This window comes from Phoca vitulina, unplaced genomic scaffold (genome assembly GCF_004348235.1).
Source record: "Phoca vitulina isolate PV1807 unplaced genomic scaffold, GSC_HSeal_1.0 scaffold2, whole genome shotgun sequence".
In the NCBI taxonomy this organism is placed as follows: Eukaryota; Metazoa; Chordata; class Mammalia; order Carnivora; family Phocidae; genus Phoca; species Phoca vitulina.
The window spans coordinates 85,150,580-85,176,052 of record NW_022589705.1 but is presented as its reverse complement, the minus strand read 5'-3'; the positions used below and the strand labels follow the sequence as shown (position 1 = coordinate 85,176,052).

The 25,473-nt window shown below is 55.6% G+C and overlaps 1 protein-coding gene across 1 annotated transcript in view; it reads right to left on the bottom strand.

Moving 5' to 3' along the window:
• Positions 1-25,404, bottom strand: part of HSPG2 (heparan sulfate proteoglycan 2) — a 98,371-nt gene extending 72,967 nt beyond the window's left edge. Inside the window, exon 1 of the mRNA XM_032391744.1 lies at positions 25,295-25,404. Within this exon, the coding sequence (XP_032247635.1) occupies positions 25,295-25,357 (63 nt within the window). The 5' untranslated portion in view covers positions 25,358-25,404. The remainder of the gene's footprint in view (positions 1-25,294) is intronic.
• Positions 25,405-25,473: the final 69 nt, after the last annotated feature.

The following is a 25,473-nucleotide window of genomic DNA, read 5'->3' as shown; positions in this document are numbered from 1 at the left end:
GGCCCAAGCAAGAGCACCTTATGAGTCTCGGAGACGCAGCCAGTGGGACAGAGGGCAGATGCTGCTCGGACAACCCAGATTCCAGGCCGCCTTGGCCACTTATCCTAGCTGGGCAGCCTCAGCTTCCTCCCCCGTAAAAAAAAAAGGATAATCAATCCAACTTGCCCTATAAGGTTCAATTCAAGTCGCTTTGAGCTTTATTTCTCGGGCACCTACTATGTGCTGGGGCCTGGGGATAAAACTGGGAAGTAAAGAGACACAGAGCTCTGTGTTCCTAAGGCAGACACACCATTACACCGAGGGAGGACATAGAGCAGAGAGGGCGCTCCAGAGGAAGGACAGGGGGCTGGGAGGGCCCAGGGGAGGGGCCCCTCACTGACCGAGGCAGGTGGGAGTTTGGGGGAGGTTTCCCAGGGGAAAGGACAATTCAGCTGGATCTGAAAGATGGTCTCACCTAAGTAGGGCGGAGAAGGGGCAGAGTGTGCGCACCAGGCAGAAGGAAGGGCACGGGCCTAGGCCCAGAGGTGGGAAAGTTGCACAGCACGGTCAAGGGACCAGCCCTGAGTGGGCTTTTCCACAAAAAGAGCAGTGTCCCTTGACTACGCTGGTGTCATGGAGCTAGTCACAGAGCCCAAGTCCCTCGGTCCCCCCAGAGTCCCTGCACTCTCCTCCTGCCCCACAGACACCCCAAGAATGGGCCTCCCCTGGCGTTGACTGACCCGCCTGCCAGCCTAGAGGGAAGCAGCAGGAAGTCACCGGGAAATGACCCCGCCCCACCCGAGCGCCAGGTACGCCAAAGTGGTGGGGGGGGGGGGGGCGGGCAAGTGGGAATGGCTTCCAGGCTGGGCCGCCCAGCAAGAAGGTCCCCAGGGCTTGAACATTATCTGCCAAGCACCCCCGGTGCCAACAATGCCCGCGGTGTTCACACGCCTGCCTCCTGCCTGCAGCCCGGCGTGGTTCTCAGATTCTCTGGCACCCAGGAGGCCCTGCAGCCTGGGAGTGCTGGGGTGTCTGTGGGCCTTCAAGGCCCCAGCAACCTGTTGCACAGGCCCATTCTCTCTGGGCATCCAGAGAGATGCCCACAGATTTCATGAATGAAGCCCCTAGCACAGTGCCAGGCTTACGGGAGGATGCGGGGGGGAAGGGTCCACAAATTTTTGTTGAAATGAGACACCACGTACAACAAGGACCACCTCCTGAACCTACTGGGTTAGGCCTCTCCATTACTCTTGATTCACGAAAGGATGAGAAGAAACACCTTTATCATGGGTAACCAGGTCCTGTGTGACCTGCCTACAGACACACACACACACACACACATACACACACACAAACACACACACATGCACCTACACACACCTCTCCAGCCTCATCTCCTGCTGTGCTCTCCCCATTCTCTGCCACACTTATCTCAATAGTTTTCAAACACACCTCTCTCTCCCACCTCAGGGCCTTTGCACTTGCTGCATCCTCTACCTGGGATACCACCCCCAGATGTGCCCACTCCTCCTCTTCCTCTTGTTTCTGCTCCAATGTCACCTTTACAGAGATGCAGACCACATCCCAGGTCCAGAATCTATTAGTCAGCTCTCTGTCACTTCCCTTGCCCTGCTTCACAGCATCTCACCACCTACATTCTACCCGGGTTTACATGTTTATCTGTTTATCATCTGTCACCCCCACTGGAACATTAGCTCCACAAAGGCAGTGACTTTGTCCATATCCCCAGTACCTCCAATTACCTGGCACAGAGTAGCTGCTCGATAACACTTTTTAAGTTAATGAATGGACGGAGTTTATAAATGAAGAGACTGAGTCTCAGAAAGACAGCTTGCCCCGAGTCACAGAGCTGGAAGAGCCAAGACTGGGAGCCAGACCCCTCCCTGGTTCCCAACCAGGAACTCTGTACCATGCGAGCCTTCCTCCTGTCATCTCTGACGCCTCAGGCTTTCCAGCCAGGGGGCCCATTTCTGATGGGACAAGATGCTGCCCTTGGTCACTGAGCAGAGACCTGCTCCCTGCCCAGACCAGCATCCCAGGGAGTGGGTGGGGGTCTCAGAGGCGAGCAGGGCCACGGCTCCAGCTTGAGGGCCTTGCCCCAGGCAGCCAGGCCGCCGGGCCTCGGTGACTCTACTCTGCTTGCTCCCGTGGGTATCAGCAACAGGAAAAAACAGGCTGGAACGGCCGCTCTTTGCAGCCAAGGAGGCCAGCTCTCCCTGGCCCCCAGGGCTTTCCTCATCTGCTTCCCGGAGGGGGAGGAGGGGGCCAGCAGGGCCGAGCCCATGACTGAAGACAGGCCTGTGTGGGGGGGGTGGGGGGTGGCGGGAGGCAACAGAGCTGGAAATAAAAGGAAGGGCCCCTTCCTTTTGAAGTGCCCCTGTCCCCTTTCCTCATGACTAATGTCCATTCCAAGGCACAGTAACTCGGGACATGGCAGGGGGGTCCTGCAGACAAACACATCTGGGAAAGGCTGGTTACACAAAGCTGAGCTGGTTCCCTAAGTCCTCAGTGTCCTGAGCACCATGGTGAGGGAAGGGGGCAACTATTTACTGTTTCCCAAACTTGCTTAACTTGGAACCCTCATGGGAGGGACTAGGGTTCCACAGAGCACATATTGGGAGCACCCGCACCAAACCGACCCCTCTCCCTCGGCTAGCTGCCAGCCAGCTCTCCTTCAGTGAGGCTCTGGTTCTAAGATACAGCCCACCGCCGCCACCACCGTCAGGGGTTTTGAAAAGGGAGCTCTTGAAGACAGAAAACCCCAAGGCCCCATGCAATAAAGGACTAACCGAGGAAATGCAGGCCAGGCGACAGGAGGGGTATGTTCTCTCCTCAGGGAGAAACACAGTCAGAGTCTGAAAAAAGCCAGACGGAAGCTGCCCCTTTCCTCCCTGGCCATCAGCCTGCCCTCTCGGGAGAGGAGTCCTGTCGGAGGGGACACACAGAGGGTGGCCCCGTGCCTGGTCACTTCTGGTCCCCTAGGACCATGCAGAAGGTCAGAGGGTCCCTCCGCCCACGAGAGGCGGCGAGCTGAGTGTTCTAAGGGGAAGTTCAGCTGCTGGTGCTCTTCCACGTGACAAAGTGGGCCAGGAGGGACTGCGAAAGGGCTTCTGGCTCACCCCTCTGTCTGGGGCAAGCCCCTTCCCCTCTCCAGGCCTCAGGTTCCCTCTGTCAAATGATGAAGTAGGCCAGGATCACTGCTTTCCAGCCTGGTCTCAGCAGCCTTGAGGGCCACTTTAGAAAGTGGGTGAGGGGGTGGGGGGACCGATAGAGAGCCCCTCTCCCAAGTACTTGCTTCAGTGAAAACAAATCCACCCTTCTCCATTTTATATGATGACCTTCTGTATGATACATCCGGTGCAGCCCCTGGTTAGCCGAGAGCAGGTCACTTTAACCCTCTGTGCCTCTCAGTTCCTCATCTGTAAAATGGGCATGATAGTTCATATTAATAGTATCTAACTCATGGGACTGTTGTAAGGATTAGGTAAAGATGTAAAATGCTACAAATAGCTCTAGCACATGGTGAATGTCCTGTGTTTGCTGTTATTTATCAAAATATTGCAGGATTTAACCAAAATACTATTATTTTGATTGGCATAAGGGTTTCGCTGCTCAATAAGTTTGAAAGCTCTCAACTTAAATGATCCCAAAGCTTCCATCTGGCTTTGACATTTTAGGACACTGACATCCTGAAACCTTAGGTTTCTAGAATTCTAGGCTATGACTTCCACCAGCAAAGAAGGTGGGGCTTGTCACAGAGGGAATCACAAAGTGAGAATCAAGCCTTAAGGATGGGGCTGCAGGGGACTGCCCAGCACGGGGTCACCATCATCACCATCTATTTATACTTCCCCAGCCACCCTCTTCCAGAAAAGCTCAAAGCAGCTTACAAAGATGCACCCAGAACGGCAGGAGAGAATGAACTAAACATACGTAGGAGAAGCTCACAAAAGCAGACCGACAGTCTGGAGTGCGGTGAGTAGATAAGAGTACGTGCTGAATTCTGGAGGTTTGGGAAAGCAACCATTCATTTGGCTCTGAGCTTTCCAGTGGCCAATGGGAGGAAGGAAACCTGACCAGTCCCTGGACTCCGGGTCCCAGTGAGGTCAAAATAAACCCGTTGCTTAGAGGAAGCACAGTTATTCCTGATACTGAGAGCAGGGAATGTCCCAAGGGCAAGGTTGGTCTGGCGCTCTTCTTTGCCCTTGCCAGTGGGGCTGGCATCCCATAGGGGTCCACTGACCATGACCCCTTGAGCCTGAAGTCAGGGGCAGAGGCTACAGACATCAAAGATCCAGGAGGCTGGGATGGCTGTCCAGAGTGTGCCCCCAGCATCCTTGGCCCTGAGCAGGATTACCCATCCCTCCCCAAACCTGAACACAACGAGTGCCCAAAATAGCCAGAGCACCAGAGGGTGCCAGGAGGCCCCAGGCAGGGGACATGGCTAGGCCTACCCACAGTGGAGGGCCCAGTGGGCCAATGCACACACATCCCTGGCGCACAAAGGAGCACCTTCACTCAGGCACACAGCCCTCCCTGGGAGTCCCCCACCCACGGAGCTCCCCCTCCAGCCAGCACGTTGCTCACGCAGAACCAGGCAGCGCTCCACCCTTCCCACAGGCAGGCTCTCTTGCAGGAGCCAAATAGAAAAGTCTTCCCAGAAACACCAGCCCTACCATATAGGGAAGCCGTCCTCCTGCTCCAGGATCAGCCTCCCCTCAGCATCCTCCACGGTCCCCCAGCTGCAGGCCAAGACAATGGGGGCTATTCTGGGCTGCATGGGGTATTTAAAGCTCTGGCTGGGCCTCTTCCCTGGGGAACAAGAGGCCTTGACCTAGGCAAGACCTTCCTGAAATTGTTGCTGCCCAGACTGTGGTAGCTGCATCCCGACCTTCCTGCCAGGCCTTGAGGCCCTGAGGGCCGCAGCACGAGGGCCGCCTCCTCTAGGAAGCCCTCAGGGCCACTGCCCAAGACCCTCGGGAGAGCTGGGTCCTGGGATCTGCTCCGCCACTGCTCTCAGCCCATTTTCTCATCTGAAAACGGGGATAATACAGCAGTGTGTGTACAAGTGCTTGGCGGCTTCTGTGGTTAAGATGAAGCTGTGTCTCCCCAGCCACCGCGTGGGATAGAATGTAAGCAGGGACAGGGATTTTGTTTATTTTGTCACTGCTCTTTTCCTAGCACCTGGCACACAGTAGGTGCCAAATAAATATTTATTGCCCGACATAAATATTTGTGGACTGTGTCTGTAACCCCCATAGAGGCAGCCACTGTGCTCGGTGCACAGGTGGCTAATACTCCCTGAGGATAACATTGCCACATCTCATTTTGGGTCCTTAGAACACTCGAGGACTTCGGCTAAGTACTTAACATTGATTCTCTCATGTAATTTGCTCAACAGTCCCAAGGGGTAGGTCCTATTCTTATTTTATAAGCAAGAACATGAGAGTTCCACTTCAAGCGGTTAAGGAGTTTGCCTGGAAGGGCACCTGGCTGGCTCGTTGTTGGTGTGCAACTTGGGATCTCAGGGTTGTGAGTTCGAGCCCCGTGTTGGGTGTAGAGATTACTTAAATAAATAAATCTTAAAAAAAAAAAAAAAGAAAAAAAGGTTCCCCGGGGTCCCAAAACTACTAAGTGGCCAAGGTGACAGGAACCTCAAAGTCTCTAACATCCTGCACAACACACTCTTAAGAAAGGCAGTGGGGTGGACACTGAGCCGGGAGCCAGGAGCCTAGATTCAGCCACTCAGTAGCTGTGTGATTGCAAGCAAGTCACTTGGCCTCTCTGGATCTGTTTTCTCTTCCATAAAAACGGGGGCATTGATTCCTATTTCTTCGTGGTGTTAGTGGAATCAAAGGAACTCAGGGATGTGACCATGTCCCCCATATTAGCCCCAACCCCTCCCCAGGGGGTGGCTATGAACGATGGTGGGAAGATGTCCTTCGAGAGGGAGGGGGTACCCAGTGCTGGCTCTGGAACAAAGCTCAGCAGCTGCTGACAACAGCTGGTAAGAATTCTGGGCCTGGTCCAAGCAGGGGGAGAAGGGACGGGCTGGAGTCACCTCTGGCCCTCCTGTCACCCTTCCCTGCTGACAGCTGCTGGGGCCTCAGGGCCAAGGGCCCCACAGCAGGAGGGGGGTGGGAGCAGGATGGCTGGGGTCATCTCAGTCCTCATGCTGTCAACTGCTCAAATCCCAGGGTCCCTGGCCGGGCCCACTGGCCAGGACGCAGGCCTCATTCCTGCAGCCCTTTACCCAGTTCCTGGGGAAGTCTGGGGGGGAGAGGGAGAAATGGAGCAAAGGTCTGTGGGCCAAAGAAGCCTCGCCTGGAGCCTGGGCGCCCCAGGGACCCTCGTTGGGAGGGGTGGATGGGCAGGGCCAAGTGGGCACGGGGTCCCGGGAGAGCCCTCGTGGTGTTCCTGGCAAATGGCCAGGGTTGCAGGCCCTTCAAGGAGCTTTCTTAGAGCCTGCGAACCTGGCCTTGCCTGGCTCCACCCCAGGCCCCGCTTGGCCCCACAGCCCTGCTCCCAGCACAGTGCCAACCCTTTCCAGTTCATTCCAGCCCACGCAGCTCTCACTCCTCTGAACTCTTGCATCCCTGTAATTACGCCTGGCCATATTTTCCGAGGCGTATGTGGAGAAACAGTTTAACAAAGGATCCCTGGGCCGCTTGCAGGTATCAGAGGCAGCCTGGGAGATGTAGTTTGGATGCACAGGTATTCAAAGCCTGGGGCATGTTCATGGTTTTCAGGAAGACTACAATTTTCATTAATAAATCAAAGCCATCATAGGAAATGTGGGTTGGTCACATGCCACTCCACACCACTTGGAGCTAACTGGACGCCCTAGCCTGGCAACGTCCTAGCTGTGTAGCCCTGGGCAAATCACTTGACCCCTCTGAGCCTCTGTTTCCCAATCTATAAAACGGGAATAAAAATGACCACCTTACAAGACCGCTGTGAAGATTTAACAGGACAACCTGTCACTTCCTGCCTTTCCTCCCCTCCCACCCCCACGTCCCCATCCAAGAGCTCACAGGCCCAGAGAGTGAGCTCTCCAGAAACCCCTGGGGAAGAATAATTCCTGCAATGCTTCCTGCACCCCCTCCAGGCGAGGTAAGGCTCACGTGAAACCTGCCTGGGAAGCCTTCCAACAGATTCCTGGGTCCCGTGCTGCCAGGGCTGGGAGGGATCACCTAGCCCAAAGCCCTCACTTGTCAGAAGGGGAAGCCAAAAAAGAGCTCAGAGAGGGGAAGGAAGGACATCAAGGAAGACCAGTAGTGCTGAAGAGCCTGAGTTCAAATCCCATTCTGTGACACTGCCCATTGGGTGACTTTCCCCCTTTGAGCTTCATTTTAGTGACCCTGCCTCGCCCTCCAAGTGTTGTTATAAGGATAAGATGGCTGGTGTATGCAGAGTACTTGGAATAGTGCTGGGTACTCAGATAGGGTGCGGGGGGCTCCGAGAAGAGAAATCCTAGCAAGTTGGTGGCAGAGGCAGACCCAGGACCCAGGTCTCTGGCTCCTAACACAGGGCCCTTCTCCTTCCATCATGTCACCTCCTTCCCCTCCTTCCCCAAGGCTGGGGTGTGGGGTTCCACAGAAGAGGACTCCGGAAGGGTGGCATTAGGCTGGGTCTTTGTTCAGGGGCTGATCAGGGCCGGAGACCCCCATCTCAACTCTGGGACTTACAGCTGGTCCCTCCAGCAGGTCCTAAAAGCCCCAGGCAGACCAAGGCTGAGGAAAGGGCAGGAAGGGTTGGCAAGCCAAGGGTGCATGTCCTTGGCAGGGAGAACTCCAATCTCCCAGGGACTCAGGTTACCGGAAATGGTAAATCTCCCACTGCCTGCCACCTCCGACCAGGAATGTCTGCTGCCTGTAGGAACATCCTGTCCACTTGCCACCAGACAGCCAAGGGACAGCCCAGGACCTGGGCCCACCCTGAGGTCCCTACCCTACCCCTGGGGTGTCCAGTTGACCCCTGGGGCTCCCCAGCCAAAGGGTACCTGTCATTCTGGGGCAGTGGGAATGGTTGTACAGGAGAAGAAAAGGCTGGAAGGGGCACCCCGAAAAGACTGAGAACCACCCATAAATCTGATCCATTCACTCCTGTCAAGTGTAGATTTTGAACTCCAAATCTGGGTCAGAGTTCTGATCTCGTTACCCCAACACAGGAAGTGGTGCAGAGGGAGCTTTGGGGCAGGACTAACCCGGTTGGAAGCCAGGCCCTGCCACTTTCCAGCTAGCTAGCTTTGGGCAAGTCACTGAGCACCTCCTGCCGCCCACCTCTGACGTGTGACAAAGCCGTGACGGGGACCCTGTGAAATTTGCAGAGCTGAGAGTGAGGTGCCAAGCACAGGGCCTGGCACAGAGGCAGGGCCCGATAAATGGCAGCGATCAGAAGGACCAGGAAGAGAAGAGAAGATAACCAGCGACTGTTACGTGCACAGGTATCATGCACCACGCGTGTCTTCTGCCCTCACGGAGGCGACACTCGGCTTGGGAATCAACGGGACCATAAACTAATATTTGTCAAATGGCAAGAGTGCTATGAAGAAAAATACAGCAGGGCGAGGGGGACAGGGACTGCCACAGTGAGGTCTGCTATTTTACACAGGCCGGTTAGGGAAGGGGACGGCGATATGACAGAAGCTAGGGCACAGTGGAAGGGCACTCAGGGGACAGGGAATAGCGGATGTATAGGGCCCAAGGCAGGAGTATCCTTAGAATGTTCTGAAAACAGCCAGGAGGCCAGTGACCTAACCCTCACAACTGCCCTGAGAATGAGGTATAATTATGATCCCCATCCCCTGGATGAGGCCCAGGAGGCTCAGAGAGGCTTGCCCAAGGTCACAGAAAAAGTGGCAGGGCCAGGATTCCAACCGTCTTTCTCAGCAAGATATCCAGGGGCTACTGTCCCCAGAGCTCCCACGGGGAGGGGCAGGAAGGGGAAAAGCTCCTAAAATGTCCGAGTCGGAGTTCCGACTTCTCCAGACTGGCTGTGTGATGTCAGGCGTCATGCCTCCTTGCTGGGCCTCAATGGCCTCAGCACTTGTGGGCCTCAGATGCCTGTTTGTCCACCTCCCAGCTGATGAGGGAGGGGAAGGACAGAACATGATGCTCAGAGGTGACCCTGAGCTTCTTTGGCATCTCAGACCCAATGCTCCTCCCCAGACAGGTGTGAATGCCGCGTGTAGACCCTACCAACCTGAACCGCCCAGGGTGACCTCCTGCCTGGCCCCTAAGAGTGTCCATCCTGCCTATGCCTGCCCAGGCCTTGTCCCCACTCAGCGCCTGTGGCCCAGTCACAGCTGGGAATCTGTCCTGCACTCCAGCTCCAGACATGCCCCTCATCCCCAGGACCCGGCCCGGGAAGAGCTCCTGGTTGTCCTGACCAGGCAGAGGCCCACGATCAGCCTTTGTAACCAGGGGTGCCAAATTAGGCCAGCCCTCGAGGGCACAGGGCCAGACCCTGAGGCCCGGCCAAGTGCAAACAACACGCTTGGCGCCCAGATACGGGAGTGTTAGAGCAGGCAGGCTGCCCACTGCCTCCGTCACAACAAACCATCATCTTCGTCCTGCCGAGAGGGGCCCAGGCACCTCCGCTGGGAGCAGGGGACTGCTAGGGGAGGCCTCCTCCCTTACCTCCCTGCCCTAGGAATGGGCCCTGGGAATCTCCGAGGCTGGACGTGGAGATTCCAGATGCCAGCAGCTGAATGCGCAGATCTGCAGAGACAGCTGAGGGGAGTGGGTGGGAAATTAAGGGGGAAAGGGAGCCTTTTTAACATGGGTGGAGTCAGGGGAGGGAGAGCTCCCCGGGGGCCGAGGAGAAAGTGGGGAAGGCACAGAGGGAAAATCCTGTCCACCTCCGTCAAGGCTCAGGAGTCTCCAAACTGGGACGGAGAACCAGTAACAATGACAACAGCTGCCCTTACTGAGTGCATAGGGCCACCCAGTAGAACTTTGTGCAGTGATGGACATGTTCTGTTTACCCTGTCCCATAAGGTAGCCACTAGCCTCCTGTGGCTACTGAGCACTTGAAATGTGGCTGAGGCAATGGAGAAAAGAAATTTTTTATTGTAAACTTAAATTTTATTTTATTTAGTTAAATCTTAGATTTACTAAATAGTCACATGTGGCTAGAGCCATCATACTGGGCAGTGCAGATTACACCATCACCAATCCTTCAAAGCAAGCCTAGAGGTAGCTGTCTCCACTCTACAAAGGAGGAAACTGAGGCTTGCCCAAGGCCACACAGCTGGTAAGCCACAGAGGGGAAATCAGAACCCAGCCTGGCCCTTCCACTGTGCTCCCCACCCAGAGTCATTGTCAATGCTGGAAAAGACTCACGGAAATTGTACATGTGTGGGCGATAAGGCTGCCCAGTTAATCAGGACATCAAGTCTCTTGCTTTTGGCCCGAATTCTGTCAGCTCTGCCTGTTACCACACGTTGACCAGAAGCTCAGACAGGCCATTTATAAAAATCTTTGATTTCTTGACATGAAGAAAAGGCAAAACGATGATGGAATAACCCCGACTGGTTGAGGAGCCAATTTTCGAGAAAACTGGAAATCTTCAATGACAAGAAAGCTGGACTTGGCCTTCCCGGCCTTATCACCGCAGACCCAACGCAGCCCCTGGCCCCTGAATGTCACTCCCTCTCACAGGGCACATTTCTTGCCTAGGCCTTCATGAAGGCTGTTCCCTCCTCCTAGAATGCTGTTCCTATGCCTCCCAATCTAATCTACTCATCCGTCCTTCCAGGCCTGGCTAAATCACCACCTCACTCTGAAGTCTTCTGGGACCCCCCCCCCCAAAGACATCTTTCTCCCTCACACAACCCCCCACCCCCAGGACTTAATTTATACCTTTTACAGGACTAGAGATTTGGTCTTAATTATAGCCACTTGTGTAAGTGTCTCTACTCTCCTGCTGGAATCAAAGCTCCTTGGGGACAAACACCAGGATGGGTTTTCCCACCTTTTACATCTATTTTAACTTTTAGATACGTCCCAATGCTGAGCAGCAACTAGTGGATAATAAACATTTACCAGAGTGAGCTGAATTATACTAGTCGCTTAGAAGTTTACGGACTCAATTTCTTATGGCTCTGCCCTCATGTTCTGTGATCCCAACAGGCGAGTCCCCTTCTTACTCTGGACCTCCATTTGCACATCTGTAAAATGGAAGGCAGTAATAGTACCTGCTTTGTTGGGAGATTATTTGTACTTATTATACGTATTTAGCAAATACTATGTCCCAGGCACTTGACAGATATTATCTTCATAACAACCCCATAAGCTAGGTATGATTATTACTATCCCCATTTTATAGAAGAGGAAGAAACAGGCAGTGGAATTTAATAGATGAAAGAAATAATGCAAGTGTGTGGCATGTGGTAAGTGGTAAATAAATAAGTAGGAACATTTTTATTTCTGGATAATAAAGAGTCTGCAGAATGGGGGGAAATTTAGGATACTTCCCCAGGGCTAGGCACATAGTAAGTGTTCCTCAAAATATTTGCTGCTAGATGAACTCAGTCTCAAATGTACCTGTGATGCACAGGGTGATCCCGGGCAGCCCCTGCTCTGATCCCCTGACCTGTCGGGCAGTGGCCGCTGTATCCCAGGGCACATCGTAGAGAACCTCTTTCCTGCCCCTATCTTTCTCCAAGGATGGGAATATGGAATGACTTTGGAATGACCTCTGTCTAGCTGTGCCGAGCCCAATGGTGCACGGAGATAAGGAAGTCTGATTAAGGGGTGCCTGGGTGGCTCAGTCGGTTGGGCGTCTGCCTTCGGCTCAGGTCATGATCCTAGGGCCTGGGATCGACCCCCGCATCAGGCTCCCTGCTCGGTGGGGGAGCCTGCTTCTCCCTCTTCCCTTGCTTGTGCTCTCTCTCTCTCTCTCTCACTCTCTCTCTTTCAAATAAATAAATAAAATATTAAAAAAAAAAAAGAAAGTCTGATTAAATCTCAAAGGCAGGAGATACTCTCTATTTTTTTTTTTTTTTAGTTTTATTTGTCAGCGAGAGAGAGAGAGAGAGCAGGAGATACTCTTGACTTTCTCCAGTCCTGCCAGGAACTTTGACATACCTCTCCCCAGCCCTAGCCCTGCCCAAAAGAGGGGCAGAAAGGGCAGAATTGGGAAAGAGAATGAACGTGGATGGAGCTTCTATGCTGGTCATCTCTCCACGTCTCAGTTTTCACAACAGATGACAGTAATTCCCACATCACAGGGGTGGTTTTCAAGATAAAATGAGACCACCTTTACTGTGTGTCTCCTAGGAGATCTCTTGGGGATATTGCTAGCACACCTGGGCGATTCAGTAGGTTTGGGTGAGGCCCCAGCGGCTGGTGCGTGGACCATCCTTGGAGTCAGAACACCACCTTCCATAGGTTATAATAAAAGTTAGCTCTGCTTTTTCTTCTGGAGATTTAATCCTTAAGAAACATCCCCAGGGGGTTGGAACCATTTTTACCACTGATAATACTGAGGTTCACTGAGGTTGAGTGACTTGCCCAAGCATAGAAGGCTAGAAGGAGGCAGAAGCAGGATTCGAGGCCAAGTCTGCGGATCAATCCTCCCCATGCATCACGCCACCCCGGGCCCCACCCGCCTCGAGCCAGAGGCACAGAGCTGAGGACACGGCAGCCCTGCCCCTCCGCCACATCACCAGCCCCTGCTGGGCCAGCCAGGCCTCCGGGCAGGGGCCCAGGCTCCCCCAGACGAGGCCCTGGGCCATCACCTCTACTCCCCCAGCGGCCTCCCCCTTCCATCGCCTTATAAAGTGACCTGAGCAGCTCTTCTCCAAGTTGCAGTTAATTTTATATGAAGCAAACCCACTGTCCTGTCACTGCGGCCTCGGCCCCACGGCTTCACACATTCCTTCTGGAGCAACATTACCTAATTTAACCATAGCCCCTGCTCTCTGGGGCTCTCAAAATAGCAGCTGCCAGTGGGGGAATATGCCCTAATGTTATCAAAATAAACAATTCTCCCTCTTCCCCCACTTAGCCTGCACCAACCTCAGGACCCAGCCCTGGGGTGGCGGTGGGGGGGGGGGGGGGAGGGGGGGCGGGGGGGGGCACTGAGGGGGCCTGGAGGAGACCCAGAGAGCCTGCCAAAGCCCTGTTCTCTCCAGCCAGCCAGCCTTCTCATACATGCCCTCTTCAAACATGTTCCTGGGATCTCCCCATGCCCCACCTCCTCCCAAATCCCCCAGCCATGGGCCCAACACCCACGGGCCACCGCTGCCCTGGTTCCACCCAAGACTAGGATTCAACTTTCACTTTCTCCTAATAACAAAAACTATAACAGTAATAATTTCTTCCATCCCCGGGTATTAACTGTGAGCTACATACTTTCCGCACCTTGGCCTACTGACACCTGCAAAGTAGGGATTAGTATTCTCTTGTTTCAGATGAGGAAATGGGTGCTCAGAAAGGTAAAGTGACTTGGTCACACAGCTGGAAGTGCCAGCCAGAGTGGGGGTGAGAAGCCAAGCCCAGCTGCCCCAAAGCCCTAACCCTCACACTGCCTTCCAGATGGGACTCCCCAGCAGGGTCTGAGCCTGGGTGAGGAGCAGCACAGGGGTTCTTCTGGGCTGGGGGGGGCGGCGAGCTTGCTCATCTGGTGTATGATTGTAGGGTCTGCTCACATGGCTGGCACCAAACCACAGGAGCCTATTATGCTTAGCTCATATTTCACCCAGATCCTATGGGCCCCAATCTGGTCCCAGGGCCCCAGGGGCACAGGCTGGCCTGTCAATCTATGACTCCAAGACCCTCCCGCCTGCTCCCCACGCCCCCGCCATGTGCCTCAGAACTGGGCTGCCACATTAAAGCAGGGAACACCCAAGCCGCTTGCTAACATACCTTGGGTGCAACCAGTGGTTAAGAAGCTGCGAGGGCGGGCCTCCCTGCCCCTGCTGCCCAGAATAATCATTAACTGTGGCAGAGCCAAGGCAGAGAGCTGAGACAGGAGTCCCAGCGGTGGCTGGGGTGCTGAGCAGCCTGGTACTCCAGGGGGTGGCCTGGACCACCTGGTTTACTTGGGCTGGCCAGGAAAGCTCAAGGTATCACTAGGGCAGGTGGTCAGGCTGGTGCCTTGGGGGCATTTACAAGAGCCCAAGCTCCCTCTTCCCTCACAACCTGTCCTGCCCTGCTCCCCTCTCAACACTGCGAAGACCCATAAGCGAAGAGTGCTGGACAGAAGGATGGACCCTGGGGCTTGGGGCCTTCTCAAAGGGCGGGAGGAGGAGGGTGCAGAACAAAACGGAGCCTCCAGGTTTACCTAGGACCAAGTATCAGAAGCAATCTTCAGAGGCGGGAAAAGAAAATCACAAAATAATGGCTCCTGTTATTTGTCAACTGTCTCTTCTGGCTGTAGATTTATATGATCTCTGATCTTCCCCCAAAATCCCACCAAGAAGGTATTACCATTCCCAGCTGACAGATGAGGTTCAGAGAGGTTAAGCCACCAGCCCAGCATCACAGAGCAGTAAGTGATGGAACTAGGACAAGACTCACGGCTGTGCCTCCTGCCCATGACACTCCCAAAGTACAACCTGCAGAGTTAAATGGAGCAGAATTAACGGATAGGGGGCTAAGAGGCCACTGAAAGAGCCCCCTGAGTCCTGGCCAGAAACCCCAAGGGTGAGAGAGCTGTGGGGGTGGGGGTGGTAAGGAGGGCACCCCTCCCCCCAATCTGGATATACCAAGTAAAGGTGGTCCCTGGGGCTTCCAGCATCTGTCAGGGCAAGAGCTGAGCCTTCTGGAAGATGGGGGGCGGGACCTCTTTTGGAGTGCCCAAGGGAGGAGGATGGGACCTGCAACCCCCTCCCCCAGGAGTTCTCCATCCTCCTCCCAGAGAAGAGAATTCCCTTCAGTTGCTCAGGTGAAACCAAGGTGAGGCCCCAGCAGGCTGAAAGCTTTGATCTTATCACACATTCCTGCCCTAGCCTTCCCTTCCTGGCTCCCCACCTCCCCCCACCCACGAGGTGGAAAACCAGGCTGACTTAACCCTTTCCTCCACTTCCCGAAATCAAATCCAGGCCAGGCCTGCTCTCTGCCCCCTTCCCCTCCCCACCGAGGAGTGGAGAGAGAGGAAAGAGGGCGAAGATGGAAAACAGGAGCTTCGGGCCCACCCTCTTCGTTCAACTCAATGTCACAGAGCCCCAAACCCGAACTCTGTGTGCAGCTTCCATTTCTTCTAAATTAAAATAATCAGGCTCAGCATAAATAGCCCCGGTGATTTTCCACACCCATGAGCTCATCTGAGACTCCCAACAAAACTGGCCTGCTCTCTTCTCCAGCCCTGTGGGTCTTCTCTCCTGCCCTAGCCCAGGGGGGCCATGTCCCCAAGTCCCCTCCTCCCATGAGGAGAATAGACTGTGAAGTAACTATTAACAAATGGGGGCTTAGACGAGGTCACAAAGACTCCAGATTTTCTCACAGAGGCTGCGAGTGGCCCTGAAAACCTCTCCCCCTGCCCCCACACCTTGTATTGACTAGTCCACCAACCAGCTGGCCTCCCTCTGAGACTATAAAGCTCCATCAACCCCCCTCCCCCCCGCTGGTTTATACCTAACACAGGGCCCGGCCTAGGGCTGGCACTCCATAAATGTTTGCTGAATGAATGAATGGCCCCATCTTGCCTCTGGGGGAAATGAAGCTCAGAGAAGTCAGACGACTTGTCCTGGATCGCACAGGCAGGGCCAGGAGGAGTACAGGAATCTCGTGACCCGGAATCTAATGCTCATTCACTAAACATTGACAGCAGCCCAGCTGTTCGCTCAGCCGCAGGTCCCCGAGGGGCACAGAGGGAGACCCATGTGGGCAGACCACTGCGGGGGGGATCCCAGGCGCGCAGGCGAGGGCAGGTTAGGTGTAAGGGAGCAGGCAGCCCCTCCTCCATCTGGTTCCCTCGTTCAGGGCCTGGCACCTGTGGGCTGGTAGCATCAGTGAAGGAAGACGTGGGATTGGTCACATGGTGGGCTCTGAAGAATGGCGTAGCACCAGCCCCTGAGAGGAAGCCAGGAGTTTTCTCCAAGAACTCAACATTCCATTCCTCTGGGTTGGCAGGGGGCCAGAGAGAAAGAAAGGAGTCCATTTTGTGGGTAGAAAAATCAAGGCCCAGGAAGGAGGATCAGCAGTTGGCTGGCAACTAAGTGGCAGCCTGGGCCTTGACCTCCTGCCTCCTGGTCTGGCCAGGTAAAGGGTGGGGGACCAGGATGGATGTCACCTCAGCTATCTTGGTGGCTTCCTCCCATTCTTTTCCCCGTGTTAATGACTCCAGCAGCAGGCCTGGGCCTTCCTGCCCACACACTTGACAACAATGTGAATCTAGGGACAATGGGGACAGATGACTTCTGGCCTCCTGCCCTGGATGCCTTCCTCCTCCACCAGCCAAATCCTCTATGCTCTTTAGGGTCCGCTGCCTCCACAAAGTCTTCCAGGTACCTCATGCCAAATCGATCTTTTCCGTCCCTGACAATCTGCTCCTGTCTGCACCTTGAGTTGCACTGGGTGCTTATGGTTCATGGGTCCAGGACCCAGAGGGAGAGACCCTGCCTCTCATTTCTCCCAGGAGGACTGACAGATGTGGATTCAGCTCCTACCTTCCTCTGCAGCTGGCTCTGTGATCTTGGGCAAGTCACGGCTGTCCGCTGAGCTGCTTCTCATGGGAAATGGAGGTATACTCCCAACTACACGGGAGAGCTGACAATGCAGATAAAACACCTAGCTCAATGGCTAGCACACAGTAGGTCCTCAGGCAATGAATGAATGAATGGGAAAATTCCTGACTCTTCCACTGCAGAGGGATGCTCAAATGACACAGTTTGGGACTTAAATGTAGATTACACCTTCCAGCTGGGCCACATGGTTCTGTGCCTTGTATTTCACCCAGGTCCCTGTGATGGAGGTGGGCACACGGCTGGCTCCAGGCAGGCCCCGTTCAGCAAAAATTCACTAACTCCAAATGGCAAAACCTGCAGGTCCCACGGGGGGCTTGGGACCTGACTGAGAAGGATCCAGGTTCCCAAGGGTCTCAATCCCAGGGAAAGCCAAATCCATCCCCCCGGGGGAATGTTATCACTAAGTTGGGATGGAGGCCAAGGGGCAAAAGGCATCCAAGCCTGCGAAGTAAGAACGAGATAAGCCCACATGGGAGATATGCAGCTTGCTGTACCCTCTGCCAAGGCCAGTCCAGTCTGCCTCCTCCGTATAGCCCGTCCTGACTATGCCAGCCCTCCCTGACTGCCCTCTCTCTACACCCAATAGGCTGGATCCACAGGGGGAGGGATGACAGCTTTGGAGGCAGACAACGTGGGCCCCACTCCCAGCTGCGCCACATACGAGAGGGATGAATTGGGCCAGCCATGCCCCTGCTGTGCCTCAGTTTCCCCCTCTGCAAAATGGAGATAATAATGCCAACCTTGAGATTTCTGGGAGGATTATATGCAATACTGCTTGCTGGGAGAGAGCCCCGTGTGGGGTTTGGCTCCAGATAGGGTGGTGGTTTTTAATCAAGAGAAGGCATAGGGCACCTGGGTGGCTCAGTCGTTAAGCATCTGCCTTCGGCTCAGGTCATGATCCCAGGGTCCTAGGACTGAGCCCCGCATCGGGCTCCCTGCTCCGCGGGAGGCCTGCTTCTCTCTCTCCCACTCCCCCTGCTTATGTTCCCTCTCTCACTGTGTCTCTCTCTGTCAAATAAACAAATAAAATCTTAAAAAAAAAAAAAAAAAGAGAGAGAAGGTGTGCGTGCTCGCTGAGCATTGGCTGACGATCTAGGTGACTGAGGTCACTGGGGAGGAGACTCTGGAGGTCCCAGGGCAGAGAAGACACTAGTCTGTCCTCAGGAAACTCGGAGGTCTCAGTTCTTCTGGCCCAAGGGTCACAGGAAGGCAAACAGCAGGAGAGGGGGAAGAGTCTGTGAAGTGACAGGCCACTGTGGACAGGATTTATGAAGCCAGAATTTCAATCCATCCAGCCCAGCGAGGCATCCAAGAAGAGGAATGATCCCAGTTCCCAACTATTTGAAAACTGGAACCGCCAAACAAGGAGAGTGGATGAGTCAGCTGGGGGAGGGGGGGAGGCCAGCAGCAGGAGGTGGGGGCCAGAGCCGACTCCTTGAGGGTGAGTAGGGGAAGGCAGGGAAGGGAGAGGTGGGGTCAGGGACCCGGCAGTGGGTTGGGAAGGGGCCAGAGGCAGCTGGGAATTCCCAGCCCCACGCCAGGAGACCATCTGTGAGGTCACCCAAGGCCACCTCTGAAGTCCTCCCCCTGCCAAGCCCCAGGCTGCCTCCCCCTCCCCACAGACTGGGACTGGGGGAAAGATGGGGAAAGAGGCCAGATTCGAAAAAAGCAAACACCTGGACACAACACACCCTCATGGGGAAGGGGCAGGTCTCTACCCAGCAGCCCAAGCCCAAGGCACAGGGTGGAGAGACGGGTCACCACGCACTCGTGAGTCTCTCTCCCTTCGCCCTGCTGCTTCTCTGCGAGCCCACAGGGGTCAGAGTAAAGAGCTGTGCAGCCCCACCACCTCTGGCAAGTGACCTGCTATAGGCTCCCTCAGGACCTCCCTGGGCAAGGTCTTGTCTCCTCCAGTGCGGGCCTGAAGGACGACGGGGCTGGGATGGGGTCCCAGGAAGCCCCCTCGCCACACCCGTTAAGATGCGCGAACATCCTTTCTGCCGCCGTGGGAGCTACTTGGCCACACTCTTGTTGCTCAGAGCCCACCAACTGCACACATCTGGGAAGGGGACAACAAGTCCCCAGGCTCCAGCCTTTCCCAGGCCACACCCTGGGGTGTGCCCCCCCCTGCTCCCCCACCAGGAAGGAGCAATCAGAGTGGAAGGGTGGACTCTGTCCTGCAGCTGTGGCCGCAGTGGGGGAAGGGGGGCAGTGACAGATCAGATGCAGTTACATCCAGCGCACTTGGACCACGCGCGCGAGAGAGAAGCGACGGCTTTCTTCTGCACAGTCATTCATTCCACAAGCCCAGCGCGGGGCCCGGGGCAGTGGTTGGCAGCAGTTTTGATCAGGAGAAGGTGTGCGGTGCTGGGCCCTCGGGACCCTTAGTCAAATATCACTCTGGCCTTGCCCTCAACAGGAACAATTCTCGCAGAACAGCCACCACTTGTCAAACACCTATTACATTTCACACACTGAGCGAGGTGCACCTGCAGGGTCCACCGGGGAAATGGGAAATGGGCATCATGATCCCTATTTATAACTATTTATAACTGAGGCTCAGAGACACAGAGCAACTTGCCCAAGGTCACACAGCCAGTTGGGGCCGCGCTAAGACATGAAGGCAGGGCCCTTTGAGCTCACACTTTCCCTTGATCACGGTGCCTGAGAAAGGGCTCCGAGTCCAGTGAGGAAACAGACAAGTGGAAGACAGCAGTGTGGGCACCCCGGCTTATGCCACATTCTCCAGGTCTCCGCAGAGAGCAGTGGCTGGGAAGGACAGCTCCCCTGTGCCCAGGTGCCAAAGCAGCCCCTTCTCAATCCTCAGCAAGGAGCCTGGGCCTTCTTGGCCTGCTGGCTTCTCCCAAGGCCATTAATATATTCACTTGATAAATGTTGCCTAGCACCAGGCAAACTGCAATGAACAAAATCTGAGCCCGTGTCCTCGTGGAGCTTCCCGGCCACACTGGGGGGACGACGGTACGTTCTAAAAAACACATAAACACCTAAGCATGAGCTCAGGCTGTGGGGTTCTCAGGGTCCAGTGCCTGCAGCTCCTTAGATGCACATTTGGCAAGACCCCCCTGCACCCACTCCATAGGCCGGCGTAGAGGCCCCGGCTTGGTCCAATGCTGCCCCCATCCCTAGGCCTTCCCCTCCAACACCTTGCGGAGTTTTTCCATCTTAATTAGCATCTGCTCCATCCTTCCGGATGCTCATGCCACAAACCGTGGAGACTTCCCTGACTCCTCTCTTTCTGTCCCACCCCATACCCAATCGACCCATCCGCAAATTCTGTCAGTCCTAACTTCAAAATATCTTCAGGAATCTACCACTTCTTCCCACTTCCCTCGCCCTGGTATGAATTCCCCTTGTCTCTGGCCGGGATCTCTCGGCTTGCTTGCTTTTGCCCTTGACCTTCTCTGCACAGCAACTAGAGTGACCTCTTATCTCACTCAGAAGCAAATCCAAAGGCCTTCCCATGGCCAAGGCGCAGCACTTGGACCATGCTCCCCCCTCACTCACCCTGCTCCAAACACATGGGCCTCCTTGTTTTCCACGGATATGCGGGACACCGGGCCTTTGCACTAGCTGGTTCCCTCTGCTTGGAGTGCCCTGTCCCCCCAGGCACCTGTAGGGCTCACACCCTCACTTCTTAAGATGCTTCCATTCAAGTGCCATCTTCTCAGAGGCTTTTCCTGACTGCCTCATCCCACCTCATCACTGTCTCCACCCTCTTCCCCGCTTTATCTTTCTTCGTGAGCACTTACTGCTCTCTGACATACCGTCTTCCCCCACTAGCTCTAATGCAAGTACTGTGAGGGGACGGAGTCTGACTTGTTGTTCCCTGCCGTGACCTCAGCACCTAGAACAAGGTCAGGCACTTAGAAGATATTCAATAAATACTTGTTGAATGAATTTTACGTCTAACGCGCACCTGTAGGGGACTCTAATCTGTGGAATATTTAATCACATCCATCATCGGTCCATTCATTCATTCACCATACACTGCGGGCCTGTGTGCACCAGATGCCCCCCTCTAAAAATCCAGAGCAACAGAGAAACAGGGTGCCCTCCTCCGTGCCTCTGGGAAAGGACTCTGGTAGGTAGCCAGGAGCTGTCCTAAGGACACCTCAGGGATGCCACAGGGATGCTCTAAGGTCCCTGCAACCCTGGCGCAGGCGGGTGTAGGGAAAACAGGGGAGGGGGGTTCTGGGGGCGGCTGACACTTGAAGGCCCCACATTCCCAGGCCTCAAAGAGCTGCCTTGTTCCCAGGGCTTTGGGGCTTTGGTGATGGTGCCCCTAGCCCAGCCACCCCCAACAGCCACAAGCCCCTCCCTCTCAAGGCTGCTATTGACACGGACCCAACCCAAGGCCAACAGTGAGGCTGGCGGCTCCCCGCGAAGTGAGTTCCACACATTCTTCTAGGTTTCAGTCAGCCAGCTCTGGGCGCCAGGGCAGCCGGCAGGCCTCGGCTGGGCCCTGGGAGCAGGAGTGGGCAGCAGGGCCAAAGAGGCCAAGGCCTGGGTTGGGGCAACATTCCAGCAGGGCTAGGATCCTCAGCCCAACCTCCCTCTTCCTGGAAGAAGGGAGATGGGGGCAAGGCCAGGGTGGGCCCTGGGAGGAGGGGGCACTGTGCTCGTCATATCTTTGGGAAGCTGCTGGGGGATGGAGTCAAGTTCACCCATTCGTTCCCTAGCCTGACCCCTCACAGCTGGGATGGACTGGGGAGGGGGGCCACGGGCCAGAACTGAGAGCCCTTCCCACATGTCCCAAGTGGTGAAGGGTCCAGAACCTACAGGTCTGGCCTCCAAGTAGCCTCTGAATCACAGCTCTCTATCTCTCCACATCTTGGGCGGCCCCTCCTACTCCCCCTCCAGAGAGTCTCCCCACAAGGCCAAGCAGCCTTGAAGCCTCTGCAGACTCACCCTAGACCTTGAGCCCCCAGGGGAAAACCAGGGGAACCTAGTGAGGGCTCCAAGCACAGCGGCTAGCCTTTCTTCCCCCTTACTCCCCACTGAAAGCCCTGGGATTAATTCGACCGTCTATAGGATCTCAGGGAATATTTGATGAGGAAATTAACAAACCTACAAATAAACAGGTGATCCTACAAATGGCCGCCCTGGAGTTAGGTCTTTCGAGGCTTCCGCCAGGACAGGCGTCCCCAGGATGTCCTCTGCTTAGAAAATGGGGACCATATCAGGAGCTGTGGCTTAATGCATTCAACAGATATATTGACTGAGCACTTACTACCTGGCAGATGCTAAAGATACAGCAGCAGCGAACAAAAACACACAAGGTCCTGCTCTTGTGGAGCTTAAATTGGGGGGGGGGGGGTAGGAGAGAGATAAATAAACGAATACTTATCAGATAGTAACAAGGAAAAAAATAAAGCAGTCTAGGGACAGAGAATGTTGGGCAGAGTAGTCAGGGACTTAAAAGAAGGGAGGCAGAGGGTCACATAGATATTTGAGGGACAAACGTTCTAGGTAGAAGGAACAGCAGATGCAAAGGCCCTGGGGTGGGAGTGTGTTTGGCATATTCAAGAAACAAAGACCAGTGTAGCTGGAGTAAGCAAGGGGAAAGTTGGCAAGAGGAGAGATTTGAGAGGGAGTGGGGGAGGCCAGATCCCAAAGGGCCTTGTGGGTCATATTAGGTCAGGGGCTTGAGTCTGATCGTGAGCAACAGGGGGAATGCAGGGAGGATCTGAGCAGGGGAATGACATGTGAGAATTTGTTGAGAAACTTTGTGCCTGGCAAACAGTTGGCACTCAATAAATGTGAACTGTCCATATTATTTTGTCATCATCTGGCATGGTACTCCAAGACCTCCCTCCCTACCACCCCAAGCCCTGAACCCAGTCACCTTCTGCCACCTTCCTTCCACTCCTCTCCCCAGCTGCGCCTCAGATCCACAGATCCCAACATGCCTGTGCTCAGCCGGAGAACAGGCCCGGGCCAAGCCAGGTGGGGGCCACTACTCCCCAGACATAGGAAGCTGGGCCTAGTGTATGGGGAGGGGGTCCATCTCTGCCCCTTCCAGCCTCCACCTCCCTCTATGGCCTCCCTCCAGAAGTCCCCAAGGCACACTCACAAGCACACACCCCCCCAAGCGGGTCTGGAGTAAGAGGGGCTGGGGACTGGGGGCCATGGGGGTGGGCAGGGCAGCCAGTTATGTCCAGGCGAGGGCTGAGGGAGTGCTGCCCCTGAGGAAAGGGGAGGCTCCTCCAGCTTCTCCATTTCCCATCCGCCCACAGCCTCCCTAGTGAGGAAACCCAGCCGAGGCAGGAAACAGGTATCTCAGTGACTTCCCTCCTCAGCCCTGAAAAACACCGTAATCATGGCAGCCCCCTCAATATTCCTGTCTCCTGGCAGGGCTGGCCCCAAGAAAGGAAGGGCTAAGGCCCCAGCAGGAAGAAAAGGGATCAGCAGGCCAAGGCAGGCACTGAGTCACCCAGGCCTGGCCCCCACCCCCAGCAAGCCTCTCCACCTCCTCTGAACTGAAATTACTCCCACACTTAATCACAGTCCACTGCTTCTCTGTCTCCTGCCCCCAGTGAGGTCTTGAGCTTCCTAAGGACCACCCTACCTTCCTCTTCTGTCCTCTATTGGCTTGTGGATGTGAACCAAAGGGCAGAAAAGATAAAGGGCAGTGGGTGAGGAGGAGCCCAAGGCTTGCTGGGGCACTGGGCTAGGAACCTGATGTCATTGAAAACGTACAATAAACTTCTTACCCCATTTTACAGATGTGGAAACTGAGGCCCAGGAAGAAGAAATGGCCCCAGATCACAGGCTAGAAAATGACAGAGCTGGGATTCAGACTTCTTGGGTCCAAGCTCTTTCCAGCTCTCCACCATCAGCCTGGGCTGGGACAGTGAAGACCTCGGTGTGGTTGCTGAGGAGACTCTATAATCCCACAGGATTGGAACTGCCTGTTTACACATCTCAGTTCTGGGAAAGCAAAGACAGGGCCTGTTCTTGCTCACCCATAAACCCCAGTCCCTAGCACAGTGCCAGATGCACTGGTACACAGTAGGTGCTTAGCAATATCTGCCGAATGAATGAGCCCCAGAACTCCCACGGACTGTCATGGAACGCTGCTCAATGAAGATATTTTGAATGAACAAGTGAGTGAGATGATTGGCTGCAATCTGGAATTTCTGTGGACATTCCTCCTGTACACAGCAAATAACTCCACCCTCCTCCTCACTCTGGCCACAGTAGGACCCAGCATCCAGGAGCCCCTCAGCAGGGGGCAGAGCTGGGGGAGTTTCAGAAAAGGAACACATCCCATGTGCTAGGTTGGTGCCTACTTTTTGGAAAAGTAAAGATCAAGTTTGGATCAAGACTGAGAAGCAACTGGATGGGCCCTGCTGGACTTGCTGGGGTGAGAGGCTGAGAGAGGGGATTAAGGAACCTATGCAGATGGGGAGTGGGGGAGGAGAGGTTCTAGGTGGGCCGGGCAAGAGAGCTGAGGGGTCAGGTCTGGGGTGGGGGTTCAGGAGTGACTCAAGAGGGCAGAGGTGAGACAGCCGGCCAGGCCAGGACAGGGATTCAGTCACTGGGTAAACACTGGCTTAGAGAAAAGTCCCTCTCTTGGCTCTGAGAAGGGGGTGGGGGGCGGGGGTAGGGACAGGGACCGCCTAGGACCACCTCAAAGACGGTGGGGGTGGCTCTGTGGTTCACCAGGGCAGACCCAGCTCCTCAGATGTGCCCCCACCCACATCTGCCACCAGCTGCCTGCCCACTGACCCTGCCCCGCCCTTCTCAAGTTCACTCAGGTCCTCAGAGCCTCTCCCTGGTCAAGCATTCTTTTTCTCTGCATGGGCCCATCCAAGCTCAGAGCAGGGAAGTGGGCTGTGGTGGCAGGCTCCCCCGCACCTGAGGACCCCGGAAGAGGATAGCTAGGAAACAGACCTAGGTCCCCTACCAGGCACTTTCACGCGCCTTCCATGCAGTCCTGCCAACCAGCTTCCAGCTCTACACTTTGAGACCATGCATTTTGAGTTCCCTTTGGGCTTGCCCGAGGTCACATAGCTACTCAGTGAGGAGCAGGGATGGATTCAAGTCCTAGGCTGTAGGACTTCGGAGCCCGTGGGTGTTCCACACAAACCTCAGTTGTGTCCGGAATGGATTTTTACTTGTGCCTGCCTGGTTACTAGCTCCCCAAAGGGCCGGACGGCCTGGTAAAGTTCCAGTGAGGATTGATAGGCTCCCCATCACCAGTGAATGCCCCCTTTCCAAGTTGGCACAGAAAGGGGTGCCCTTGCCCGGCCAAGTTCCCGCCCTGCTCGAAGTTTCTCCGCCTGGTCCCCAGGAATGGCAGGCCGGGCCATGCCTAGCGCGACTGGAGACTCAGCAACGTGGCCGGGCGACCCACGGGCTCTCACGCGGACCGGCCCCGCCTCCGGCCCCACGCAGGGTTCCCCGGGCGCCCCTCTGGACAGCCCCACGGCGGAGGGTGGCGCCCGCCTGTGCTGACCCGGGGTCCCCGGCGGGCGCCCCCATCCCGGGCCAGAGTCCCAGCCAAGTTGGCTGGCGCGGCGAGCGGGGCCCGGGGCGTCCCCCCCCCCCCCCCCCCCCGCTCCGCACACTCACCGCGAGCAGCCGCCCGTGCAGCAGCAGCGCCAGCAGCAGCGCGCCCGCCGCCCGCTGTCCCATGGCCCGGCCGGCTCCGCTCGCTCTCTCGCTCGGCGCCCGCCCGCAGTCGCCCGCTCGCCAGCCTGCGGAGTCCTCGGGACGGCGCGGCCCGCTCCCGCCGCCCCCACCCCTCCCGC